The sequence below is a fragment of the Lethenteron reissneri genome, chromosome 26, assembly GCF_015708825.2.
Source record: "Lethenteron reissneri isolate LAM-NWPU_2019-01 chromosome 26, ASM1570882v1, whole genome shotgun sequence".
Classification (NCBI taxonomy): Eukaryota; Metazoa; Chordata; class Hyperoartia; order Petromyzontiformes; family Petromyzontidae; genus Lethenteron; species Lethenteron reissneri.
In genome coordinates, this window is record NC_083804.1 from 14,280,630 (window position 1) to 14,304,252 (window position 23,623).

The following is a 23,623-nucleotide window of genomic DNA, read 5'->3' on the forward strand; positions in this document are numbered from 1 at the left end:
CACGGCTAACGAAGGGAGTTGCGCAACCATTGGGAGTGCCTCCACCTTTGCGGGATTTCACTCACCTAAAACCATGAACTATTGTCTATTTTACCAGGTAAGGCCCACTGAGCCTAATAACTCTTTTTTTTTCAGAAGCCACCTGGCTATCACAAATGATAGCTCAACGAAGTGGCTTATTATCACGTGGGAAGTCATAGCAGTGGCAAAATACACTAAACGTGTGTTCCTAAATGCGGAGGGAAAACCCGGAGAACCCGGAGAAAAATCCACCGGACCACGGCGGAGAAAGAGAGAGAACTCGCCAAACTCCGAATATACAGGGGGTCAGGGTCGAGATCGAACCCACGACCTCCTGCACGCCAGGCGAGGGAGTTAACATCTCGCATTTGTTTAAGGAGGTGAGAAATCCACGGCATGTCCACGCGACCACGGTGAGAGAGAGAGACCCGCAAAGTCCGAATATACAGCAGCAGGCGTCAGGGTCGGGATTGAACCCGCCACCTCCTGCGTACCAGGCGAGGTAGTTAACATCTCGCATTTGTTTAAGGAGGTGAAAAGTCCACGGCATGTCCACGCGACCACGGTGAGAGAGCGAGACCCGCAAACTCCGAATATACAGCAGTAGGCGTCAGGGTCGGGATTGAACCCGCCACCTCCTGCGTACCAGGCGAGGTAGTTAACATCTCGCCACCGTGGCGTGTGACGCCGCACGGCTTGCTCCGTACACGCGGGGTACACACGGCTCGCACGACACGCACACACACCCCCCCTAGACACAAAACCTCTAAAGCCTTGAACCTCCTCACATCCTCACCCCCACGTCGAGACGCCAATGCAATTCTAATCGTGCAAACCGTGCGCTTCTGTACACTAACCCATTGGCCTCCAACTCTAACCCTGTCCTCTGCGGGAGGTGACGCATGGGTGTTAAGGTTGGGTGGTTATGTAAGGGGGAGTGGGTTAGATGTCGGATGATGGTGCAGGTGGTAGCGGTGGCGGTTAACGCGCCGTGCTACGAACCCGGTCGCCCGAGTTCGATTCCAGCTCACGGCCACCGATTATCTGAGCCGGTTTTGGGCCTCTCCTAGGTCGACTCAGCCTCAAATGAGGACCTGGTTCCGTGTGTAAACATCGTCACTGGGGAGACAAAGGCGGCCGGGCGTGGTGCAGGCCACCCGCCCCCTCGTGCGCCCGTTCCGGCCTTCATAGGTGCTCACTAACAGCACTTGCCCCAACAGTTAAAAGCTATACGGGGGATCTTTATCTCTGTTTGGTAGTGTAGAGAGTGATGAGGAGGAGGGAGACTGTAAAGAATGGAGAATGGGGGGGGGGGGTCTCTCCCGCACCTCCAATTAATAGCACTGTTGGCTTCGTACGGTGCGAAAGAAGTTCAACGGTTCGACACACATGACATTATACATACGTGTTGTGGGGGGCAGGGAGGAACGTGGGGCAAGGTGGGTAGGTGGGTAGGTGGGGGTCTGTAGCCTGTAGGCTTCTCACGCTTGGCAGGACCTCTGGCACACAATGGCTTTCGCGCTGTGAACAGGGCCTGGGCTTTGTGTGCGAGTGAGCACAGAGGCAAAGGAGGAGGAGGGAGGAGGAGGTGGAGGAGGAGGAGGAGGCGTGCTCTGAATTTACTTGTGAAACGGTGACGGGAGATGAGAGAGGGCAGGGAGGGGGTGGTGGTAACGGTGGGGGTGGAGAGAAATGGTGCGGGGGGGGGGGAGGCGATGAACTTTTGTGTGTGTGTGAGTGGTGTGTGTGTGTATTGTGGCCTGCACGTGGCCTCAAACGTGCACCTAGCCTGGCACAAGCGCTGCGGTGACGTCCGCGTCAACGAGTGTGGTGAATGGTGGCGGTTGTTGTGGTGGTGGTGGTGGAGCGGTTAGTTGCGCTGCGCCACAAACCCATCGACCCGAGTTCGATTCCCGCCCACGGCCAACACCGGCGATGATTTTCTGAACCGGTTTTGGGCCTCCCCCTAGGTCGACTCGGCCTCAAATGAGTAACTGGTGCGGTCGGGCGTGGTTGTTGCTCGTGTGCCATGCCGGCCTTCATAGGTGCTACTCACTAACAGCCACATGCCCCCCACAGTCTGTTAAGGCTACACGGGGGATCTTTGTCAGTTTTCTTTTGCGTGCGGTCAGAGATGGTGAGTGAGTTCCAGAGTTGGTCAGCACACACACCGGGAGGGGGGAGGAGAGTCAACGGGGGAGGGGTGAGAAGGGGGACAAGACATGGAGGCTGAACTGAATCACCGCTGTGATTGTTAAAACAGGCGGCGGATTAATTTCAGATGGGGATGAGCTACGGAAAATAATTCGTCCTCCCCCTCCCCACCATGTCAAGGGAAGTGGGGGGAGGAAATGCAGATGGTTGTGGGATGCCACGATGAAATATATCTCGGAGAGTTGAAGTCCTGTGTGCCCTGTGGCTTTTGTTGTGTTTTTATCAAGATATTCGGTACGGACTCTGACCCCCCCACCCGACCACCATAAAGACAAAGATGACCCCGTGTCGCCTTAGCAGACTGTGGGCCTTAGCAGACTGGGGGGGGCAAGTGCTGTTAGCGAGTAGCACCTATGAAGACCGGCACGGCACACGATGGGGATGGGTGGGTGGCCAGCACCACGCCCGGCCGCCTTTGTCTGTCAAGTGGCGATGTTTACACACCCTGCCAGGTACTCATTTGAGGCTGAGTCGACCTAGGAGAGGCCCGGGAACGGTTCATATAATCGTCACCGCCGGCGTTGGTGGCTGTGAGTGGGAATCGAACTCGGGTTGCCGGGTTCGTAGGGTGGCGCGCTAACCGCTACCCCACCGCTCCCCACACACGCCTTACACACACATCGACACACACACACAAAACGGATCACTTACACCAAACACACAACGTGAGACACACACACACGCGCCTTATATAACGTGTTCAGTGGGCGCGTGATTTCTGCGTCCTAAAATAAGTAAGCAGATCATTCGCCTCCTTTGCATTTTATATATCACATCAATCACATCGCTTTCTGGGAGGGAGTGCAAAACCACGGCAGCATTGGCTCAACACAAAAAGGAAACACACTCGGGCTCGTTTGAATCAACGCCGGCGAAACTGCCCAGTACCTGTAGGCAAGCCCCCCCCCCCCCCCCCCCTCTTACGAGTTCCGACGCTCGACTCTTGTATTTGCACGCCACAAAATCGCAACAGACTCATAGAGCGCAAGAGAGAGCGAGAGAGAGAGGCCCACAGACTCGCACACATCCAAGGCCGGTACATTGCCAAACGCATGTTCGTTGGATAAGACCCTCTCTCTGTTCTACGCATTGGTCCGGCCCTCCTAGTTCGACGGAAAAAAACCCGCAGTGGCACGGAATATTGTGGCCTTAGCGACCTGGGAAGGGGGCTTGCGTGGACGGAGCCGCGTTATCGATTGGGTTGGTGGGAGGGGGGGGGGGGCTGCTATGTTGGGGTGCTGCGGTGGAGAGATGTTTACTAACTCGCCTGGTATACTGCAGGTCGTGGGTTCGACCCCGACCCCGACCCCGCCGCCTATATATTTCGATAAAGTCACGTAGGTAAAAATTTTTAATAAAAATTCATAAAGGTAAAATAATTATTTTACTTTTATAAATTTTTACCTATGTGACTTTACCGAAAAAAACCCTAAGAATATGCATCCTTGCAGTCACGAAAGCTTCAAATCTAGAATTAATATATATTGCACGTGTCTCCATTTCTCTCAGTGATCGCGTGGATTTTTCTCCGGGTCCTCTCGTTTTTATCCCTCCACATTTAGAATCAACGTGCATTTCGAGTATTAGCCTGCACTACATTTCCACGTGATAAGCCGCTTCGTTGAGCTGTCATTTGTGACCAGGTCGCTGCTGAAAAGCAGCTGTTATAGAGCTTAGTGGGCCTCACCGAAAGAACCAAAGAATAATTCCTGCAGTCACGAAAGCTCCAAAGTTAAGAATAAAAAGTGGAGTTTATAATTTAAGATTTTTCTCTGGGTCCTCCGGTTTCCCGCTCCAACATTTAGAAGAAATCTAGATTTGAAGTTTTCGTGACTGCAGGGATCCATACTCTTTGGTTCTTTCGATAAAGTCACGTAAGTAGAAAAATTAAATTAATTAAATCACGACGTTTCGATTGCAACACAAGCAATAACCTCTTCTCTCTCCCACTTCAGCAAAATAATTGCTGTGGTTGTCCCACCTGATGATGATTGCTTGTGTTGCAATCGAAACGTCGTGATTGAATTTATTTATGTTATACCTACGTTACGAAAGAACCAAAGACTATTTAGAATCAACGTCGCGCGTTTAAGAGCATTCGCCTGCCATGTAACATTTCCACGCGATCACAAGCCACCTCGCTGAAGCTGTCACTCATGACCAGGTCGCTTCTGCAAAAAAAAAAATAAGCGCAACGCAGCCCACAGCTCGCTGGGCCTTGCCCGGCAAAATAAACAATCGACAATAAACAATAGCGGAGATCATCGGCGACACAGAGGGAGCGGCGGATGAATGAACCACGTTCGAGTGCGCTGCTGCTGCTGCTGTTCGGCTCGTGACAAGTCGCCGTGAAAACCCCTCGGCTCTCTCTCGCAGCGATGACCCCCCCTCAGGTGCGAGCTTTTCCCCTCGTTGTTGGGTGCGCGCCCTCTGTTTTATTGAGGACGCCTCTCCCAGGGATTCTGCCTTTTGTCCGAAGGGTTTTGTGCTCTGTGGGGTGGGGAGGGCGGTTTATTGTTTTTCTCTCTCTCTCCTCTCTCTCTCTCCTCCTCCTCACTCGCGGGAGGATGTCAATTGTGGAAGTGTTTGGTGCCGTTTCCAGCCGCCGACTCTCACACCTGGCGTCGACTGGACAAGACGGGACTGGTTCGAGGGGCTGCGGGGGAGGGGATAGCGAAGGGGACCATTGTGCTCATCACGGTGGCGAGATGTGAACTGCCTCGCCTGGTATGCAAGGGGGGGCTCATGGGGATCAATCCTGACCCTGACGCCTGCTGCTGTATATTTTGGAGTTTGCGTGTCGCTCTCTCTCCTCGTGGTCGCGTGGATTTTTGGTTTCGCTTGTTATTTTGTTTGCCCGAGCCCTGATGATGATGATCGTCCTTATCATCAACCACGGTCTGTTCGCACAACGACAACTCATCAGATCTCGGCCCCCCTCCCACCCCCCCGTGTCTTCCTCCATCGGCACGCGTGTGCCCCTAACTACGCGGAGTGGTGGTTGGATTCCGTTTACAAACCTGGGACCTACACCCCACACCATCTTTGTCTATTTGGGTGCTCGACAACGTTTTTACTTTTCTCTTCATTTGTTTATGCCCAGTGCCACCTACTGACCCCCCCCCCCCCCACCAAAAAAAAGACTAAAACATCCCAGGCTGTGACTAAAAGTCCGTGGCCGAGACGAGAGAGAGAGAGGCAAGGAGGGAGGTGGTGGGGTTGGAGTGGCGACGGCGGCGAGGGGGGGGATGGTGCCGGCAATAACCACCGTGAGCTCGATTTGGCTCCGGCTTGCTGTTGTACAACCCACACCACTGACTGGCCACCGTGGTGAATGGTGGACGGCCGGTGTAAAGAGGGGGTCAGGGGGGGGCGGTATGAGGAGGGGGTGGGAGGGGGTGGGGGGCAGTCGCCGTTGAATGGTGAAGAATCGGAACGAAAGGCGAAGTGTGAACCGAGACGCGACCGCGCGGGGGGAATTCTATTCCCCCTTTCGGCTCGATTCGACATCCTTCGTCCAGCGGGGGCTCGTCGGCCCACCCCCTTTCAGATTCGGGGCTTTTGTGTGCGTGTGTGTGTGTCGTCTGTGTGTGTGTGTGTCGTCTTTGTGTGCGTGTGTGTGTATCTCGTCTGTGTGTGTGTGTGTCGTCTCTGTGTGTGTGTGGCGTTGTGTGCGTGTGTGTGTCTCGTCTCTGTGTGCGTGTGTCGTCTCTGTGTGCGTGTGTGTATCTCGTCTGTGTGTGCGTGTGTGTGTCTCGTCTGTGTGTGTGTCGTCTGTGTGCGTGTGTGTGTGTCTCATCTGTGTGTGCGTGTGTCTCGTCTGTGTGTGCGTGTGTGTGTGTAGTCTGTGTGTGTGTGTAGTCTGTGTGTGTGTGTCGTCTCTGTGTGTGCGTGTGTGTGTCTAATCTGTGTGTGCGTGGCGTTGTGTTGTTTCTCGAGGAAGATGTTAAGGGGGCGATTGCGCCGAACGTTCCGAGCGGGTTGGGGACGGAGAGAGCGAGAGAATGACTCAGAGGCAGGCTGGGAGCCGAGCACTGAGCGATGGGTGGGGGGGGGGGCAATGAGAGCCGGTGCAATAGAAACAATTGCCCAAGTTCTGTGGTCCTATATTTGAGTATTTATTTTGGCAATCTGTTTGCGTGGCAATGTGCCCCCCACCCCCCCTCGTTCGCTGAATGTTGGCGAGAGTTTTTGTTTGGGGATTTGGTTTAGGGGTTCGAGTTTGTCTGGTGAGGATGGGTTCACGTTGGGGTTTGGTTAAGGTCACAGCCGGGGGGGGGGGGGGGGGGGAGGTTGGTCAGGCCTTTGGGGTTTGATGAGAGTTATGAGCTAAAGCATATGCATTTGATTTAATTGAGGGCGAGTGTTGGGGTTGGGGTTTGTACAGCATTTATGGTTCTTGTTAGGGTTTGAGTTTGGGTAGGATTGTTGCTAGTTTTGATTGGTTAGGATTTGGGTAGGTTTTAGAATTTGGATTTGGTTAGGGTTTGGTTAGAATGAAGGGATCACGGCAAGGATTTGGGTTTTGTGAGCATTTTAGTTTGGTTACCATTAGGGTTTGGTTAAGATTAGGGTTTGGTTCCCATTAGGGTTTGGATAGGATTAGGATTTGGGTTTGGCTGGAGTTATGTTTTGGGTTTGGTTCGCGTTAGGATTTGATTAGGGTCAGAATGTGGGTTTGGATATACAGTAGTTAGGAATTGGGTTCGTTCAGGGTTATGATTTGGTTAAGTTTTAGGATTCAGGATGTTAGGTTTTTCTGGCGAGAGGTTTATAATTATGTAGTTACAAGGTTCGTGTTTGGTGACGATTCAAACGTGATGACTGTGTTGGTTGGGGTGGGAGTGTCGAGGGGTGTTCTGTGTGTGTGTTGTGTGTGTGTTGTGTGTGTGTTGTGTGTGTTGTGTGTGTGTTGTGTGTGTGTTGTGTGTGTGTTGTGTGTGTGTGTTTCGTGTGTGTTGCGTGTGTGTTGCGTGTGTTGCGTATGTGTTGCGTATGTGTTGCGTGGGTGCTGCGTGTGTGTGGCGTGTGTGCTGCGTGTGTGTTGTTTGTGTGTGAGAGTTTTCTGCGTTTGTGTTGTGTGTGAATGTGTGTTGTGTGTGTGTATTCTGTGTGAGTTTTCCGTGTGCGAGTGTTCTGTTTGTGTGATCTGTGTGTGAGAGTCGTGTGTGTGTGTGTTCGGTGAGTTTTGAGTATTGTGTGAGTGTTCTGTGTGTGTGAGTGTTCTGTGTGAGTGTTCTGAGTGTGTGTGTATTCTGTGTGTGAGAGTCGTGTGTGTGTGTATTCTGTGTGAGAGTCGTGTGTGTGTGTGTATATTCCGTGTGAGTGTTCCGTGTGAGTGTTCTTTCTGTGACATTTTGTCTGGGGTCGGGGCGGTGGTGGGGTCGGTTTTTGTTTGCAGGAGGAAGGCTCTGGGTGGAGGGGTGAGCAGGGGGGTGAGCAGGGGGGTGAGCAGGGGGGTGAGGGAGGCAGGAAGGAAGTCGCAGCAGCGGCACAGGAACTCGCGGACGGATCTCCACTCGCCCTTTAATCAAGGCCAGCGCGCGCACGTGTCAACGTGTGTGTGTGTCCACGTGTGTGTGTGTGCGTGTCCACGTGTGTGCGTGTCCACGTGTGTGTGTGTGCGTGTGTGCGCGTGTCCACGTGTGTGTGTGCATGTGTGTGCGTGTGCGTGCATGTGTGTGCGTGTGTGTGTGCGTGCATGTGTGTGCGTGTGTGCGTGTCCACGTGTGTGCGTGTGTGTGCGCGAGCGTGTCCACGTGTGTGTGTGTGTACGCTCCTGTGTGTGCGTACGTGTGTGCGTGCGTAAAAGGTGCTCGCTAACAGCACTTGCCCCAAAAGACCGTTAAGGCTATACGGAGGGGGGGGATCTTTGTCTTTGTGTGTGTGTGTACGTAACGCGCGTGTTTGTTTGTACTTGTTTATCTTCGTCGTGCTGGCATTTGCAACGTGCGCGCGCGTGCGGCGGGGAGCGCTACGAACACCCGGAGCCCCCCACCCCCGAGTTCGATTCCAGCTCACGGCCACCAAACAACCGGTGACGGATTACACTGGTCAACAAAAAAAACAACTTTTTTTTTCTGGCCTGGAATTTTGCAGCTGTTCTAAACTAATTTCAGGGTGCTGATTCCAAATCTGATCTCAGATTTGCTCTATCACATCTCATTTTTTATGCTATCGGTATACCCCATTTTCATTGATTTTACCCGGAAATTAACTCATGATTGCAAGTTATTGCGAGTCAATGACTGCTTTAGTGTTAAAATATGGTGCTGTATTTTTAGGATAGTGTGTTTATAATATAATTTTATGTAGATATCCACATTTATTTAATATTTTTCTTCTGCAGTTTTTATTGAAAATGCAATATTTGATATCTCAAAAAAAACCGTTGGAATACCTTATGCCAGAAAAAGTGTGTTGACCAGTGTTGTCTGCACCGGTGTTGGGCCTCGCCGAGTGTAGACCTGGTGCGGTGTGGAGCGAACATCGCCACTGGGGAGACAAAGGCGGCCGGGCGTGGTGCTTGTCCCCCCCCCACCCCCCACCATCCTCGTGCGCGACCGTCCCGACCTCCCAGGCTTGCTACTCGCTCGCAAGCACTTGCCCGAGAAAAAAGGCGTCTCCCGAGGCTACACGGGGGACCTTTGTCTTTGTAGTTCGTTCCCCGTGAACCCGCCACCCCAACTCGGCCGTCGGGGGCTGCCGCACCCCTCGTCGTCGTTTCGGTGCGGGCAGCTGACGAGGATTAACCAGCCCGGTCCGTAGAGGAGGTGATGGGATGATGATGATGGGGGATGAGGAGGAGGTTCAGGGGGCTGGTTGTGGTTGTTGGTGGAGACCGCAGGAGGGGGACGAGTGGGGGGGGGGGACGAGTCGTGGGGGGGGGGGGGTTACGTTCCGGCTGGTTAAGTGGCTCGGACCATCTGCCTGCCATCCCTTCCCCTCTCGTTCATCACAAAAGACATTCCAACAAAACGCAGCTTAAACCAGCAGCCTCCTCTCACTTCCTCTGCACCCCCCCCCCAGCACCACATCCACCCACCCACCCACCGTCCTCCTCCCAGCCACAACATCAACACATCGCCACCACCACCACAAGCTCCTGCCTCGACACGTTCACACTGAGATGCCAACACAGCCAGTGACGTTAAGGTCGCACTCATCACGCCACGTAACGTGCTCGCCACAAGCGAACCACAAAGCGTCGCCGATCTCGTCAAGGGGCATAAACCATCATCGCGCCAACCCCGCTAATCCTCGCAGCAGCAGCAGCAGCATCAGCAGCAGCATCAGCAGCAGCATCAGTAGCAGCATCAGCAGCATCAGCAGCAGCATCAGTAGCAGCAGCATCAGTAGCAGCAGCATCAGCAGCATCAGCACCAGCATCAGTAGCATCAGCAGCAGCATCAGCAGCATCAGTAGCAGCAGTATCAGTAGCAGCAGCATCAGTAGCAGCAGCATCAGCATCAGCAGCATCAGCAGCAGCATCAGCGGCAGCAGCATCAGCAGCAGCATCAGCAGCAGCATCAGCAGCAGCAGCATCAGCAGCAGCATCAGTAGCAGCAGCATCAGCAGCATCAGCAGCAGCATCAGCAGCAGCATCAGTAGCAGCAGCATCAGCAGCAGCAGCATTAGCAGCAGCATTAGCAGCAGCATCAGCAGCAGCAGCATCAGCAGCAGCATCAGCAGCAGCATCAGCAGCAGCATCAGTAGCAGCAGCATCAGCAGCAGCAGCATTAGCAGCAGCATCAGCAGCAGCATCAGCAGCAGCATCAGTAGCAGCAGCATCAGCAGCAGCAGCATTAGCAGCAGCATTAGCAGCAGCATCAGCAGCAGCAGCATCAGCAGCATCAGCAGCGGCGGCTTTTGGCGCTTCCAGACGGGCATCGGCGGCCGTCTGGAACGCTCTTCCTTCCGATATTAGGAAGCCACTGGAGCCGTGCACGTTTAAATCATCATCTAGATTCAAAACTAATTTTCTTTCGAACTTCTTTTTGCGTTTAGTTTGTTGTCCTTCCCCCGCACCTACGATTAGCACGGTCGGCTACATACGGTGCGAAAGAAGTTCAACATACTGCACTATACACTACACTATACATTACAAAACACTTCACTATACACGACACTACTATACACTATACTCAATTGAAAATTGGTGTTTAAAATTGCATACATACTTCGCCCATACACTACACTATGCACTACACTGCTCAAGTTCAACGTACATGCATACACTCAGACGACAACACAGCAGCAGCATTAAACGAGCGAATGGACCGCAAAAATTACTGAATGTTGAAACCGGTCAAGAGAATAAGGAAGGGCCGTTCGGCCGGCTGATGGCATGTGTAGAAACAAGTCCGTAACCCGTCCAAGAGTTGCGAAGCAATGACACCGTCAGATTTCATAAAGTTTTAAATTGCTTCATGGGGTTTCTCTCTCTCTCTCTCTTCTGTTATAATTCTTTAAAGAAATAAAAAAAACATCGTCTTTTCGTAAGTATTCTTGAAGACAATGAAAAGGCCACCAGAGAGCCACCCCTCACCGACCCAATGGGTACATTGGAGTATGAAAGAAAAATATTATTTGAGATTTCAAAAATGTTCCACAAACAGAAAGAATAACGTCTTTAGAACTGCTTTTTGTGTTTAGTTTGTTGTCCTTCCCCACCCGCACCTCCGAGCAGCACGGTTGGCTATGTACGGCGCGAAAGAAGTTTCACATATGGTACATAAGTCGGTAAAAAGAGTTGCTTCAAAACTCAAAATATACTTTTGAGTTGCATGCGGTCTGGCAGAATATTGTTTACACTTATTTATTTTAGTTTCATCAAATAACGGATCGCTACGGTGACGCCGTATTCTCCAGATTAGAAGTGGCATTCCCTGCTCCCCCCCCCCGTGTTAAAGCATCCCCACGATAAAGAATGATCATCCGTATTTAGACTGGAGGAATCCGATGAAGTTCTCTTTTTCACAGACGTGTCAGTCGGGGGGGGGGGGGGGGGGGGCTCAAGCAGGTTGGAAGTGGGCAATGGGCAGGGCACGTCAGTGGCCGGAACGGACGATGTCCAACGATGACGGAATGACAGACTAGAGGTCGCAACCGGGTACCCGATACCCGTACCCGGCTACCCGATACCCGGCTACCCGTACCCGGCTGGGTACGGGTACGGGTAGACCGTGAGTCACTGGTGAGTAACCGTTTGTCACTCATTTCCCAACGTCTTGTCACTTCTCACAATTCAAGTTCCTAGAATCAACCCACCCGCGCCTGCAACATGGCTTCATCTCAGAGGTCGCAATCAGGTACCCGATTCCTGTACCCTATCCGTACCCGGCCGGGTACGGGTAGGGTACGGGTACGGCCGGGTACGGGTACCCGTTTGCGACCCTGGTGCGGCCGGGTACGGGTACGGAATCAAAACCCGTTTGCGACCTCTGTGGCAGACGCATCACGAGAGACCACGCGTCTCTCGCGATGCGTCTGCGTCCACCTGGCAGATTGGGGCGACGGAATCGGTTTGCGTGCGGCGCTTGCTGAATTCCGGCGTCGCAGCATCGTGAGAGGAGGTGACGGCATCTTTGGGGGGGGGGGGGGTGACCTTCATCCGGCCAACAGCACTTGCCGCGACAGTCTGTGAAGGCTATACAGGGGATCTTTATCTTTTGTACGCGAGTGTGGGGAGCGGCAGCGTAGCGGATAGCGCGCTGCGCTACGAACTCGGAGCACAGCAAGCAGGAATCAGACCGGCGCGTGCAGATTTGAGTGTCAACCCCATCAAACGCATGGGGGTTTTCTCCAGCCACTCGGGTTTCCTCTGACGAGCCAGAAAAGGTCAAAGGGTACAGTCCAAATATCCCCAACGGGCCGCACGCCACAGGGGCAGGCCCTCCTCCAGCAGTGAGCTGATCAAAGTAAGGCCCGTGAGTGTACCCCCCCCCCCACCCTAACGTTTTGTACAAACGTATTATTTTCTGAGTTGCTAGAATTATCTCCTGAGTTGATATTTTTCCTGAGCTGTTAGAATTGTTTTCGGAGTTGCTAGAATTCCTATCTGATTCGAATTATTTTTCTGAGTTGTTAGAATTTTTTTTCTGCGTTGCTGGAGTTCTTATCTGATTTTAATTATTTTCTGAGTTGCTAGAATTCTTTTCTGAGTTGCTAGAATTATTTTCCGAGTTGAATTCTTTTCAGAGTTACTAGAATGGTTATCAGATTTGAATTATTTTCTGAGTTGCTAGAGGTATTTTCTGAGTTGCTAGAATTGTTATCTGAGTTGAAATCTTGTTTTGAGTTACTTGAGTTTTTGAATGATGTTCTCTGTTTTGCTTGTGATGATGATTTTACCTTTTCTGTGAAGGTGATGATGATACAATGATATCGGGCGCGATGATGATACAATGTTGATGATTGACAATGACACAATGGTGGTGGTGATGATTTGAATGTGGTTTCATAATTGATAATGGTGTTGATAATAGAATTATATATTTATATTTGATTATTGACGATGGGGATGATACAATTACAACATCGATTACGATGGATGATGGGCTCAGCTGACCCACTTAGAAATAAACCTTGTGATATTTCGACCTGATGGGTTCTCCGAGACAAAACCAAAGTCCATTCGAGTTGTCTTGACAACAAAATATATATTCGAGCAAAAGCTAAAAAAGCAAGAAAAATCACGGGAGGTGTACGCTCGATCCAGAGATGGTAAAAAAAATATGAACACGTGGATCTGAGAACACACGCAAGGGAGACATCCGTGGTCACGTGGATTTTTCTCTTGGCCCTCCGGTTTTCCCCTCCACATTTACAGACACGCCTTTAGAGCATTTGTTTGCTATCAAGGTCAACGTGATGATAAGCCAATTCGTGGAGCTATCATTTGTGGCCACGTCGCTTCTAAACAAAATAGCTACATGGCTCGGTGGGTCTTGCCTGGTAAAATACAAAAATAAGTTTAGTTTAGGCTTATCATCTTCTTGGCTCTTTCGGTAAAGTCACGTAGAAGGGAAATAATAAAACGGCTGCTTGCGTTGTGGCCGAAACGTCGTGAGAATTATTTAATGTTGTATTTTTATTATTTAATTATCTCCCTTCTACGTGACTTTACCGAAAGAACCAAGAAGATGAATCCCTGCAGTCACGAAAGCTTTAAATCGAAATTTAGGCGTATCATGTTCACCGTTTCAGAAATGTGTGTCTGGGCAGGTCCACGTCATCACCAGAAGGTGTGGTGGTGGCTGATGGTCGACATTTTTAGCGACAGAGTGGCACAGAATGGCAGCCGAAAGGAAGGGACACATCTGAGAATACGACCGCTGCGTGGATGCAATCCAAGCCCGCTCGTGCACGCATCGTCGCAGGACAAACGAGGATGACGATAGTGCGGGGAAGGCCTCCATCGGGGCAGCGGCTTAGAATGTGGCTCAGCGATGAACGAGAGGGGCCCGCATTTGCAAGGCGAACCCACGGTTCAGCCAAGGCCATCCGTCACCCAGGGACTCCCTCCCTCCCCCGTCTCCACCCACCCCCACCCAGCACTAACGGGGTGTGACGTCCATCACTCACAGGGACTTTTAACGTGACAGGGAGACACGTGTGCTGCACCCCTCCCATCACCGCCCCCACCCCGTGCCTCTCCCCCTCCTCCTACCGACGATCAGAGATCTCACGAGGCTAAGCAGGGCCGAACCTGGCGAGAGGTCACGCGGGAGACCGCCGTAGAGCCACCCCAGAGGCTTCGTCGGCGTCGCTGCCGCGGTGACGCGCCCGTGGATTCTTGAATCCCATCCGTTGCGGAGCTTTGAGCGTTTCTCTCTCCGGCGTTTCAGACGCGAAATTAATCCGCTCGCGAATAACTGAATCGGGGGGGGGGGGGGGGCGATCATCCAGCGGAGTAGCGCCCCCCCCCCCCCATCCTCGTAAACAAGCGGCGCCTTGAGATTCGCCGCGGCTCTCCTCTCTCGTACGGACAAGAACACAAGCGCGAGTTTGTGTCTCTTGGGGATTGGGAACGAGCGGAACCAGCGGAATGCAAAAATGAATGCGTCAATTCAGCTGTAAACGTCTCGTGTGCCCCCCCCTCTACCACCACCACCACCGCCACCACCACCCGCCACGTCGACCAATTTAGGAGTGCTCGTTATATTTCGAAAGGGCCTCCGTGTCAACGAGGGAGACGGAGGGGAGTCTCCCCGCAACACAAACGGGCTGTTTCTGTCGGAGCACATCGCGCGGCCGCCCGTTGGCTTGACGGAGAGACGCAGGAGGAGGTGGGGGGGGCAGCGACTGTGGGAGCGAGACACCACGGAGAGTGCTCCGACAACATTGTGACCGAATTCTCCGGCAAGTAAGACGCATCCCCAAGCCAATCCGTGTATGCAAATCTGGTCACACAAAGACCCACCCCCCCCCCCGTGAGTAGCACCTGTGAAGACCGGCACGGTGCACGAGGGGGTTGGTGGCCAGCACCACGCCCAGTGGCAATGTTTAAACACCGTACCCAGGTACTCATTTGAGTCCGAGCCGACCAGGTTACACACACTAACAAAGACCCCCCCCCCCCGTATAGCCTCAAGAGACTGTTGGGGAAAGTGCTGTTAGAGTTCCTTTGAGGGCTGGCATGGCACACGAGGGGGTGGGTGGCCAGCACCACATAGCCCCCTCGCCGCCTTTGTCTCCCCAGTGGCGATGTTTTTACACACCGCACCAGGTACTCATTTGAGACTGAGTCTAACTAGGGGAGGCCCACGAGCGGTTCAGATAATCGTCACCGGTGTTGGTGGCCATAAGCAGGAATCGAACCCAGGTCGCCAGGTTCGTAGCGTAGCGTGCTAACCGTTATGCCACCGCTCCCCACTCACTAACACGCGAACACGCACGTACACACTGGAATATACGACGAGCCTAACTTTTGTTTGAGATGTAGTAGTAATCATGCTGCTGCAGTAATAATAATCATTTGGAAATGTGAAGATGGGCCACAATGCGACTGTGGCCATGCGAGCCGCACTCTGGATCTCAGAGTAGACCAGCGCGCTCCTTACAACGGAGGAACAGCAACACGAACTCTCTCTCTCTCTCTCCCTCTCTGCTGAAGCCCTCTCGTCGGGTCCAGCAGCAGCAGCAGATCTCCACATCTGGCATTTAGCTCCTGAATAAAATGCCGTCGTACGCAAGAATGGAATAGATTAATAATATGATGCCATTTGTTTTTGTGTACTCATGAAACCCCTCGCCTGGTCTCGAGACTGGTTTTTCAGGAGGCCGCTGCTGCCACATTGGGGATGCTTGGCCGATTCCTCTAAAAATAAAAAGAGTGTTGAGAGTGAACGAGTGCCCGAGAGGAGTGTGAGAGAAATGGGGGAGCGGTGGCATAGCGGTTGGCGCGCTGCGGCTACGAACCCGGCGACTGCCGAGTTCGATTCCCGCTCACGGCCACCAACACCAAGTGACGATTGTCTGAACCGGTGCTGGGCCTCGTCACCGAGTTCGACTGAGCCTCACATGAGTACCTGGTGTGCGGTGTGTAGTGAACATCGCCACCGGGGAGACAAAGGCGGCCGGGCGTTGGTGCTGGCCACCCACCCTCTCGTGAGCCGTGGCGGCCTTCATAGGTGCTCGCTAACAGCACTCGCCCCAACAGTCTGCTATGGGCTACACGGGGGGATCTTTGTCCTTGAAGGGGTATGAGGGAGTGCGTGAGACAAGACGTCTGCAGGTGTGTGCGTGTGTTGAGAGACAGAGAGAGAGAGCGAGTGTCGGGGTTGAGAGCATGTGCGAGCATGTGCTTTTGTGTCTATCCGTCCGAGTGGGGAACTGAATAAAACTCCATGGAAACTGCAGACGCCGTCCTCAGCACACACTCCACCTCTCTCCCCCGACTCTGCCCTCTCACCACGTTCTCTCTTCTCCTAATCCTCTCGTAATCTCTCTCACTTTCTCTATTCCCTCTCTCCCATCTATTTCTCATCTCCACTCTCAACCGCTCCAAATACTTCTCTTCTCAATTTCCTCTCTTTCCAGCGTCTCTCTCTCTCGGAGCTCACTCCCTCCTCCTGTTTCCTCTCTGCCTCGAGGTCCCTTCTAGTTCTCTCTCTCTCTCCTGTGTCCTCACTTCTCTTCCTCATCATCTCCTCTAGCTCTCAAGAAGATGCTCGGTGTAGTCGGCACTTTGCTTCGTTCATCGTTTCGGTTTTTTTTAATGCTTTGCCTTATGTAACCCCCCCCCCCCCCCCCATTTTTAAATGAAAGATCTCTCTCTCTTCTCTCTCTCTCGGTCTCTCCGTGCCCAGAATGAAACTGCTATGATGCAAAATCCACAACCGCTGCCCGTGGGAAGTGGTGCCAAAACTGCGCGGGGGGAGAGAGCGCGAGAGAGAGAGGAGAAAGGACTCCACAAAAACAACAAAAAACAACGGACAGTGTCAAATCTTTGCTCCGCTTCGCAATGATTTTTTCTTAGGGTCCAGATTACAGAAATGTCGCGTGTACTTTGAACTTCTTTCGCACACACGCACCTAGCCGACCGCGCGAACCGGAGGCGCCGGGACATGTTGCGTTTATACCGCAGGCAATTCTGAATTCTGATTCACGATAGTTTTTTGGTATAAAGCCAATCGGAGAGACAGAACCATCCAAGCACGCGACACAGCCAAACAGATCCAAGTCGCGGGGCAAATGTTTTCCCATCGATGTTTTTGTCTTTTCAGAAAGAACAATTTAAATCCCGGTCGCTCTGAAAATCGAGCGAAACAAATGTTTTAACCGAAACCCAAATAAACAAAGAATTCGCCACGTTGTACCCGTGGCGTGGACAAAAAACTTTGATGCGTTTGGCCGTGGTCAGGCCGTTGGTGGGTGCACAGCTTCGGCATGAACGTCCACACCCACACGTCCCGAAATCTCAGAGGAGCCAATTTGCGAATGATAACGTTGGTCGAGGAAAACAACCACCACCACTACCACCACTACCACCACTACCACCACTACCACTACGTTTGCTGATGATTGTTTTGCAAACGACACAGCCACGCACCACCCCAATGCATACCGACTACGTATGTACCGTGCAGCATTGGAATCGCTGAGATATTTCTGGTCGTGACCTTGCCTAGATTAGGGCAAATGGGCCATCCATAAATGAAGTCACGCGCGATTTTGGACGATTTTTTACCCCCCCCCCCCCCCATCGTAAGTCAGACCAGACCCCTAAAATAAAACATGCTTCAAATCGCTTTAAACTATTGTCATTGTAGTGCGTATTTAATGTGGCGCTGCACTCTGATGTTGTAGGAGAAAACATTTATTAAAAAGTCTATTTAATTAAGTAGAACGTGTTGTCTATATTTATTTAAAGTTGCGCATTTTGATGTGACGTCACATTTCTCAAACCCCCCCCCCCCTCGTCACACATCGTCACAAATGTCTGACCCCCCCCTCCCCAGGTGCGTGACGTCATTTATGGACGGCCCCAAATGACCTGCTGCAAGTGATTGGGGAAATCGATTGATTAGCTTGCTGGTTTTTCGTATCGGGTGTGGTAGGAACAGGGGAGGGTGGTATATATTAGCGTTTGCCCAAAACTGAAAGGGCTGTTGGGCGTATAATGATGACAAATCAGCCATTGGGCCTGCTCTCTGATTTCTTGGTGTTTGTTTCAGCCGCTGATGTGCACATCACCGTTTGGGCAATGTGTGCACTTTTATACGCTTTTGAGCTTGGCACGTGCGCTGGAACAGGATAAAATGAATCCGCGACAGAATTAATCACAAATTATGTTTAATGTTGTAGGCCCATATATGGTGTCATTTGGCATGGCTTTGCCCGTATAAGAAATTTATGAAACGGGAATTGACGATTTTCAACGATCCGATGCTCGATTACAGGAGAATCGACCGATGTTGAAGGCTACAAAGCTTGATCCACGCTCGAACATATAGCCGTGATATTGAGAATACATTTTTACATCGTTCAAGTGATTCCTGTCACGTGGTTTCTGGATCTCAAGAGACGATTTGTGGAAAGAAAAAGCGCCCCCCCCCCCCACATTAGGCCGCCCATTTGACGCCGATTGGATTCTTTCGACGTAATATTTTTTTGCATTAATTCCGTCGCGGATTAATTTTATTATGCGCACGCGCTTAGTTACAAACCCACGGGGAGCGTTGTTCACGTTGGGCCACCGCTTGCCCAACAGTTCCCGTGCAGATGCCAACGTCAGGCGGCGGGGGGGGGGGTGCAAGATCGGTATGCCTCATGGAAAATGCATAATCACACACGCGCACCACTCACACGACAGCTTCACGTGCGTAATCAAACGCACATGGGGGCACTTGTACAACGAAGCCGTCGGCTCAAAGAGGCGGTGGACTGGGCACGAGATGTTTACGCGCAGGAACGAAATTCCTCGAAGATGCAATCACGCCTCCAAGGACTACAACACAGGACCCATTTATCCACTTCCCAGGCAACGTCGACCCAACAACGTTGGCTCACCTGTTCCAACCACACTGCGGAACGTTGCACCGACGTTGCCATGTTTACTGGGTTCATGGCACGTGTTGCGCATCGTTCACGAAGACAAACCGGGTGGAAGGGGAGGAAGCCACCGTCGACGGGAGAGAGATTTAGAACAGAGTTTTCCGACTGTTGGGCCACGCCGCATGCGCATGGCACGCGCACCGGCAAATTGATTCCGTACAAAAATAAAATAAAAGACCGATGGATGTCGAATACAAGTTGTGGACTACGGTGGAAATGTAGAGGCCACCCAATCTCTGCCAGACGCAAGCCCGAAGTAAATGGAAGAACATATTTAGGATGGATTATAAAGAACCCCCCTCCCCTCCCACCCCTTGACGAGGGTCAAATTACGACGCTCGAGGACGGTAATGGAGCAGATTGGGAAGCACGAATCAGATTGGGGGAGGGGGTTCGGGTTGAGGAAGGGGGGTCGGGTAGGAGTCTCAGGTAGAGGTGGGGGCTCGGGTAGAGGGGGGGCTAGGGTAGAGGGGGGGGGGGCTCGGGTAGAGATGGGGGCTCGGGTAGAGGGGGGGGGCTCGGATGGGGGGGGGGGCTTGGGTAAAGATGAGGGGGGGCTAGGGTAGAGGGGGGGGCTAGGGTAGGGGGGGGGCTCGGGTAGAGATGGGGGCTCGGGTAGAGGGGGGGGGGCTCGGATGGGGGGCTCGGATAGAGAGGGAGGGGGCTCGGATGGGGGGGGGGGGCTCGGGTAGAGAGGGGGGGGGGCTCGGATAGGAGGGGCGGGGCTCGGGTAGAGTGGGGGGGGGTCTCGGCGAGGTTATTCTCGGCGACGTTAGGAAGACTTCTTCCGAATTATAAATTCCGAAAAGTGATATTGGGAGCCATCTCAGCTTTAAATAGCGACACTTGCACACATTACAACACGAGTCATCACACAACCAGAGATCCCTCGTAAAGACGAGACTGTAGGGGCAAGTGCTGTTGGCGAGTAGCACCGACGAAGGCCGGCACGGCACACGAGGGGGTGGGTGGCCAGCACCACGACCGGCCGCCTTTGTCTCCCCAGTGGCGATCTTTACACACCGCACCAGATACTTATTTGAGGCCGAGTCGACCTAGGTGAGACTCGGGACCGGTTGATCAAATCATCGTCACTGGTGTTGGCCGGGTTCGAAGCGCGGTGCGCTAACTGCTACACTACCGCTCCCCACTCGCATCACTACGGTCACATACATCCACATATACCCACATATACACATTGCACACACAAATACAAAGATCACCCACGAAGCCTTGGCAGACTTTTGGGGCAAGTGCTCTAGTAACCCACTTTTTGCACACACACACACAACCTAGATTTATGCTTAACATACACACACATCCACACCAATGCACATGTGCGGCACAGATACGCAGCCACGGATGTACATCTTCACACACTGTGTAAGCACGCACAAATACCCCCACATTTCCACAAACACACACATATACAGGTACACACAATAACATCTGAATACTCACACCTGTACAGGTACACATGCACATATATCTACAGATACACACACACACAGGCAAAGACCCCCCGTATAACCTTAACAGATTTTTGTGGCAAGTGCTGTTTGCGAACACCTACGAAGGACGGCAGGGCACACGATGGAGTAGGTGGCCAGTACCACGCCCGCCCGCCTTTGTCTCCCGAGTGGCGATGTTTAGACATCACACCAGGTACACATTTGAGGCCGAGTCGACCTAGGGGAGGTCCAGGACCGACCGGTTCAAATAATCGTCACTGCTATTGGACTCGGGTCGCCGGGTTCATAGCGCAGCGCGCTAACACCTACACTACCGCTCCCCACACACACACACACACCTGTACAGGTACACACACAGATAACCTGTACAAGTACACACACATTTCTACCTGTACACGTGTCACCCCCACCCTCTCTCACCTATCTCTCCACCACTCTCACCTGTCTCTCCCTCCACATCTGTCTCCCCCACTCTCACCCGTCTCTCCCTCCTCTCTCACCTGTCTCGCCTCCACTCTCGCCTGTTCCCACCACTCTCACCTGTCTCTCCCTCCACTCTCACCTGGCTCTCCCTCCACTCTCACCTGTATCTCCCTCCACTCTCACCTGTCTCTTCCTCCACGCTCACCTGTGTCGCCACCACTCTCACCTGTTCCCTCGCGCGAGACACCCAGGTGCGCAGCAGCAGCCTCATCCGGCTGGCGTGGAACTTCCCCGTCGTCTTCACCGCCACGAAGAGATCCGAGGACTTGAGGTCACGCCGAGGCCGCGTGTCCTCGTGGTGTCCACCACCACCGCCACCGCCACCGCCGCCGTCTCCCATCGTCCATCCACCTTCGCCTCCTCCATCTCGCTGCCCGAGGGACGAGTAGTCCCGGAGGTCGTCCGATGCAGCTCCTGCAAGCGATCCGTGCTGCTGCTGCTGCTGATGATATTGTTGTTGGTGGTGTCCCTGCTGCTGCTGCTGCATCATTGCAGCTTCGCGTTGGCCAAGTCCTGCCTTGAGATGCCTCGCACCTCCACCACCGCTCACGGTGCTGAAGAATTTCGTGAGACTATTCGGGACCTTGCTGATACTGCTGCTGATGCTGCTGTTGTTTTGACTACTGATGCTGTTTTGATTGCTACTGCTGCTGCTGCCACTTCTGGACCTGCCTTGCCATCGGCGCAAAAGTTCTCTCGATCTCAGATCCACGTTTGATTTTCCTGCCGCCGCTGCTGCTGCTGCTGCCGAGGATGATGATGATGCCGACAAGGTGGTGATCACGAAGGGTCTCGTCTCCGATACGGTAAGCGCGCTCTGTTGTTCGAGCATCAGCAAGAACGATGCCATCATGATGACGGTGCCCACCACCGCGAAACACCACCTCCTGCCCATATCCACCATGCCCCCCCCTCGACTCTGCGTGCAGTGTGTGGGGGGGGGTGTACGTTGAACTTCGTTCGCACCGTACGTTGCCAACCGTGCTAATCGGAGGTGCAGGGGGGGGTAAGGACAACAAACTAAACACGCAAATCTTGATTTAAAAATATATATTTTTTAAATCTATCGTGTACTGTCGAGGCAAATGTCAATTGCGGCGTAGAATCTTCTGCTCTTGAGTTAAATTCGTTTGTTCTTGTAGAGAGACGGAGAGAGCTGCAGGTCGCTTGCTACTCATCAGGCAATATCATCATCGCCATCAGTAGCAGCAGCACCACCGCCACCGTCTTGGTCGTCATCCTCCCTCCTCCTCCTCCTCGCTGTGCTCCGCGCTTTGAGTGGGTGGTGGGGAGAGGTGTGGGGGAGAGGTGTGAGTGAGTGGGGGGTGAGCGGGGGTGAGTGGGGGTGAGCGGGGGGTGAGCGGGGGTGAGTGGGGGTGAGCCGGGGGGTGAGTGAGTGGGGGGTGAGCGGGGGTGAGTGGGGGATGAGTGGGGGGTGAGCGGGGGGTGAGTGGGGGGTGAGCGATTCACTCCCCGCACCCCCACCCCGTGTCTCCTCTCTCTCTCTGCTACGTGACACGCCGGGTTTTATGTAAAATCGCTTCTCCACCCCACCACCACCTCCTCCTCCTCCAACACACACCTCCATTCACACAGTCACACACAATCACACACACACAGTCACACACACAACACGGCAACACACACACATACACACACCCACTCACACTCACAGTCCCACTCACTAAATCACACACACTCACAACACACCCACACCAACACAGTCACACCAACACACACACACAATCACACACCCACTCACACACAAGTCACACTCACACCCACTTGCTCACACAGTCATACACACACAGTCACACCAACACAGTCCCACTCACAACACACCAACACACACAATCACACATCCACTCACACTCACTCACACAACACACACAACACACTCACTCACACAGTCACACACACAATCACACAGTCACACACACAATCACACAGTCACACACACAATCACACACCCACACACACACAATCACACACCCACCCACACTCACTCACACAGTCACACACACAATCACACACTCACTCACACAGTCACACACACACACAGTCACACACACAATCACACACCCACACACACACAATCACACACCCACACACACACAATCACACAGGCAACTGCTCTCAAGTCCACTGTACTATGCCCTACTACTATTGCGTGTACAAAAACACTAATTGTCATGCACAGAAACACCCGCCAGCACTCAGAGATGCACACATACATACTAAAGCACACACACACACACAGTCGTGCTAACACACACACACAACACACGCTGTAGCCACTAACCAGAACACATGGGAACACACGCCGTCACACGCCAACACGCATTCCAATACACACACACAGTCGCCCCAACACACACACACAGTCGCCCCCACACACACACACACAGTCGCCCCAACACACACACACAGTCGTCCTAACACACACACAGTCGTCCTAACACACACACAGTCGCCCCAACACACACACACAGTCGCCCCAACACACACACAGTCGTGCTAACACACACACAGTCGCCCCAACACACACACACAGTCGTGCTAACACACACACAGTCGTCCTAACACACACACAGTCGTGCTAACACACACAGTCGTCCTAACACACACACAGTCGCCCCAACACACACACACAGTCGTGCTAACACACACACAGTCGCCCCAACACACACACACAGTCGTGCTAACACACACACAGTCGTCCTAACACACACACAGTCGTGCTAACACACACACAGTCGTGCTAACACACACACAGTCGTCCTAACACACACACAGTCGCCCCAACACACACACACAGTCGTGCTAACACACACACAGTCGTCCTAACACACACACAGTCGCCCCAACACATA

General features: G+C 52.8%; 1 protein-coding gene across 1 annotated transcript in view; it reads right to left on the minus strand.

Moving 5' to 3' along the window:
* Positions 1-23,623, minus strand: part of LOC133348015 (beta-1,3-N-acetylglucosaminyltransferase radical fringe-like) — a 46,722-nt gene that overhangs the window by 20,192 nt on the left and 2,907 nt on the right. The window contains exon 2 of the mRNA XM_061560827.1: positions 20,917-22,022. Coding sequence (XP_061416811.1) covers positions 20,917-21,654 — 738 coding nt within the window. The 5' untranslated portion in view covers positions 21,655-22,022. The remainder of the gene's footprint in view (positions 1-20,916; positions 22,023-23,623) is intronic.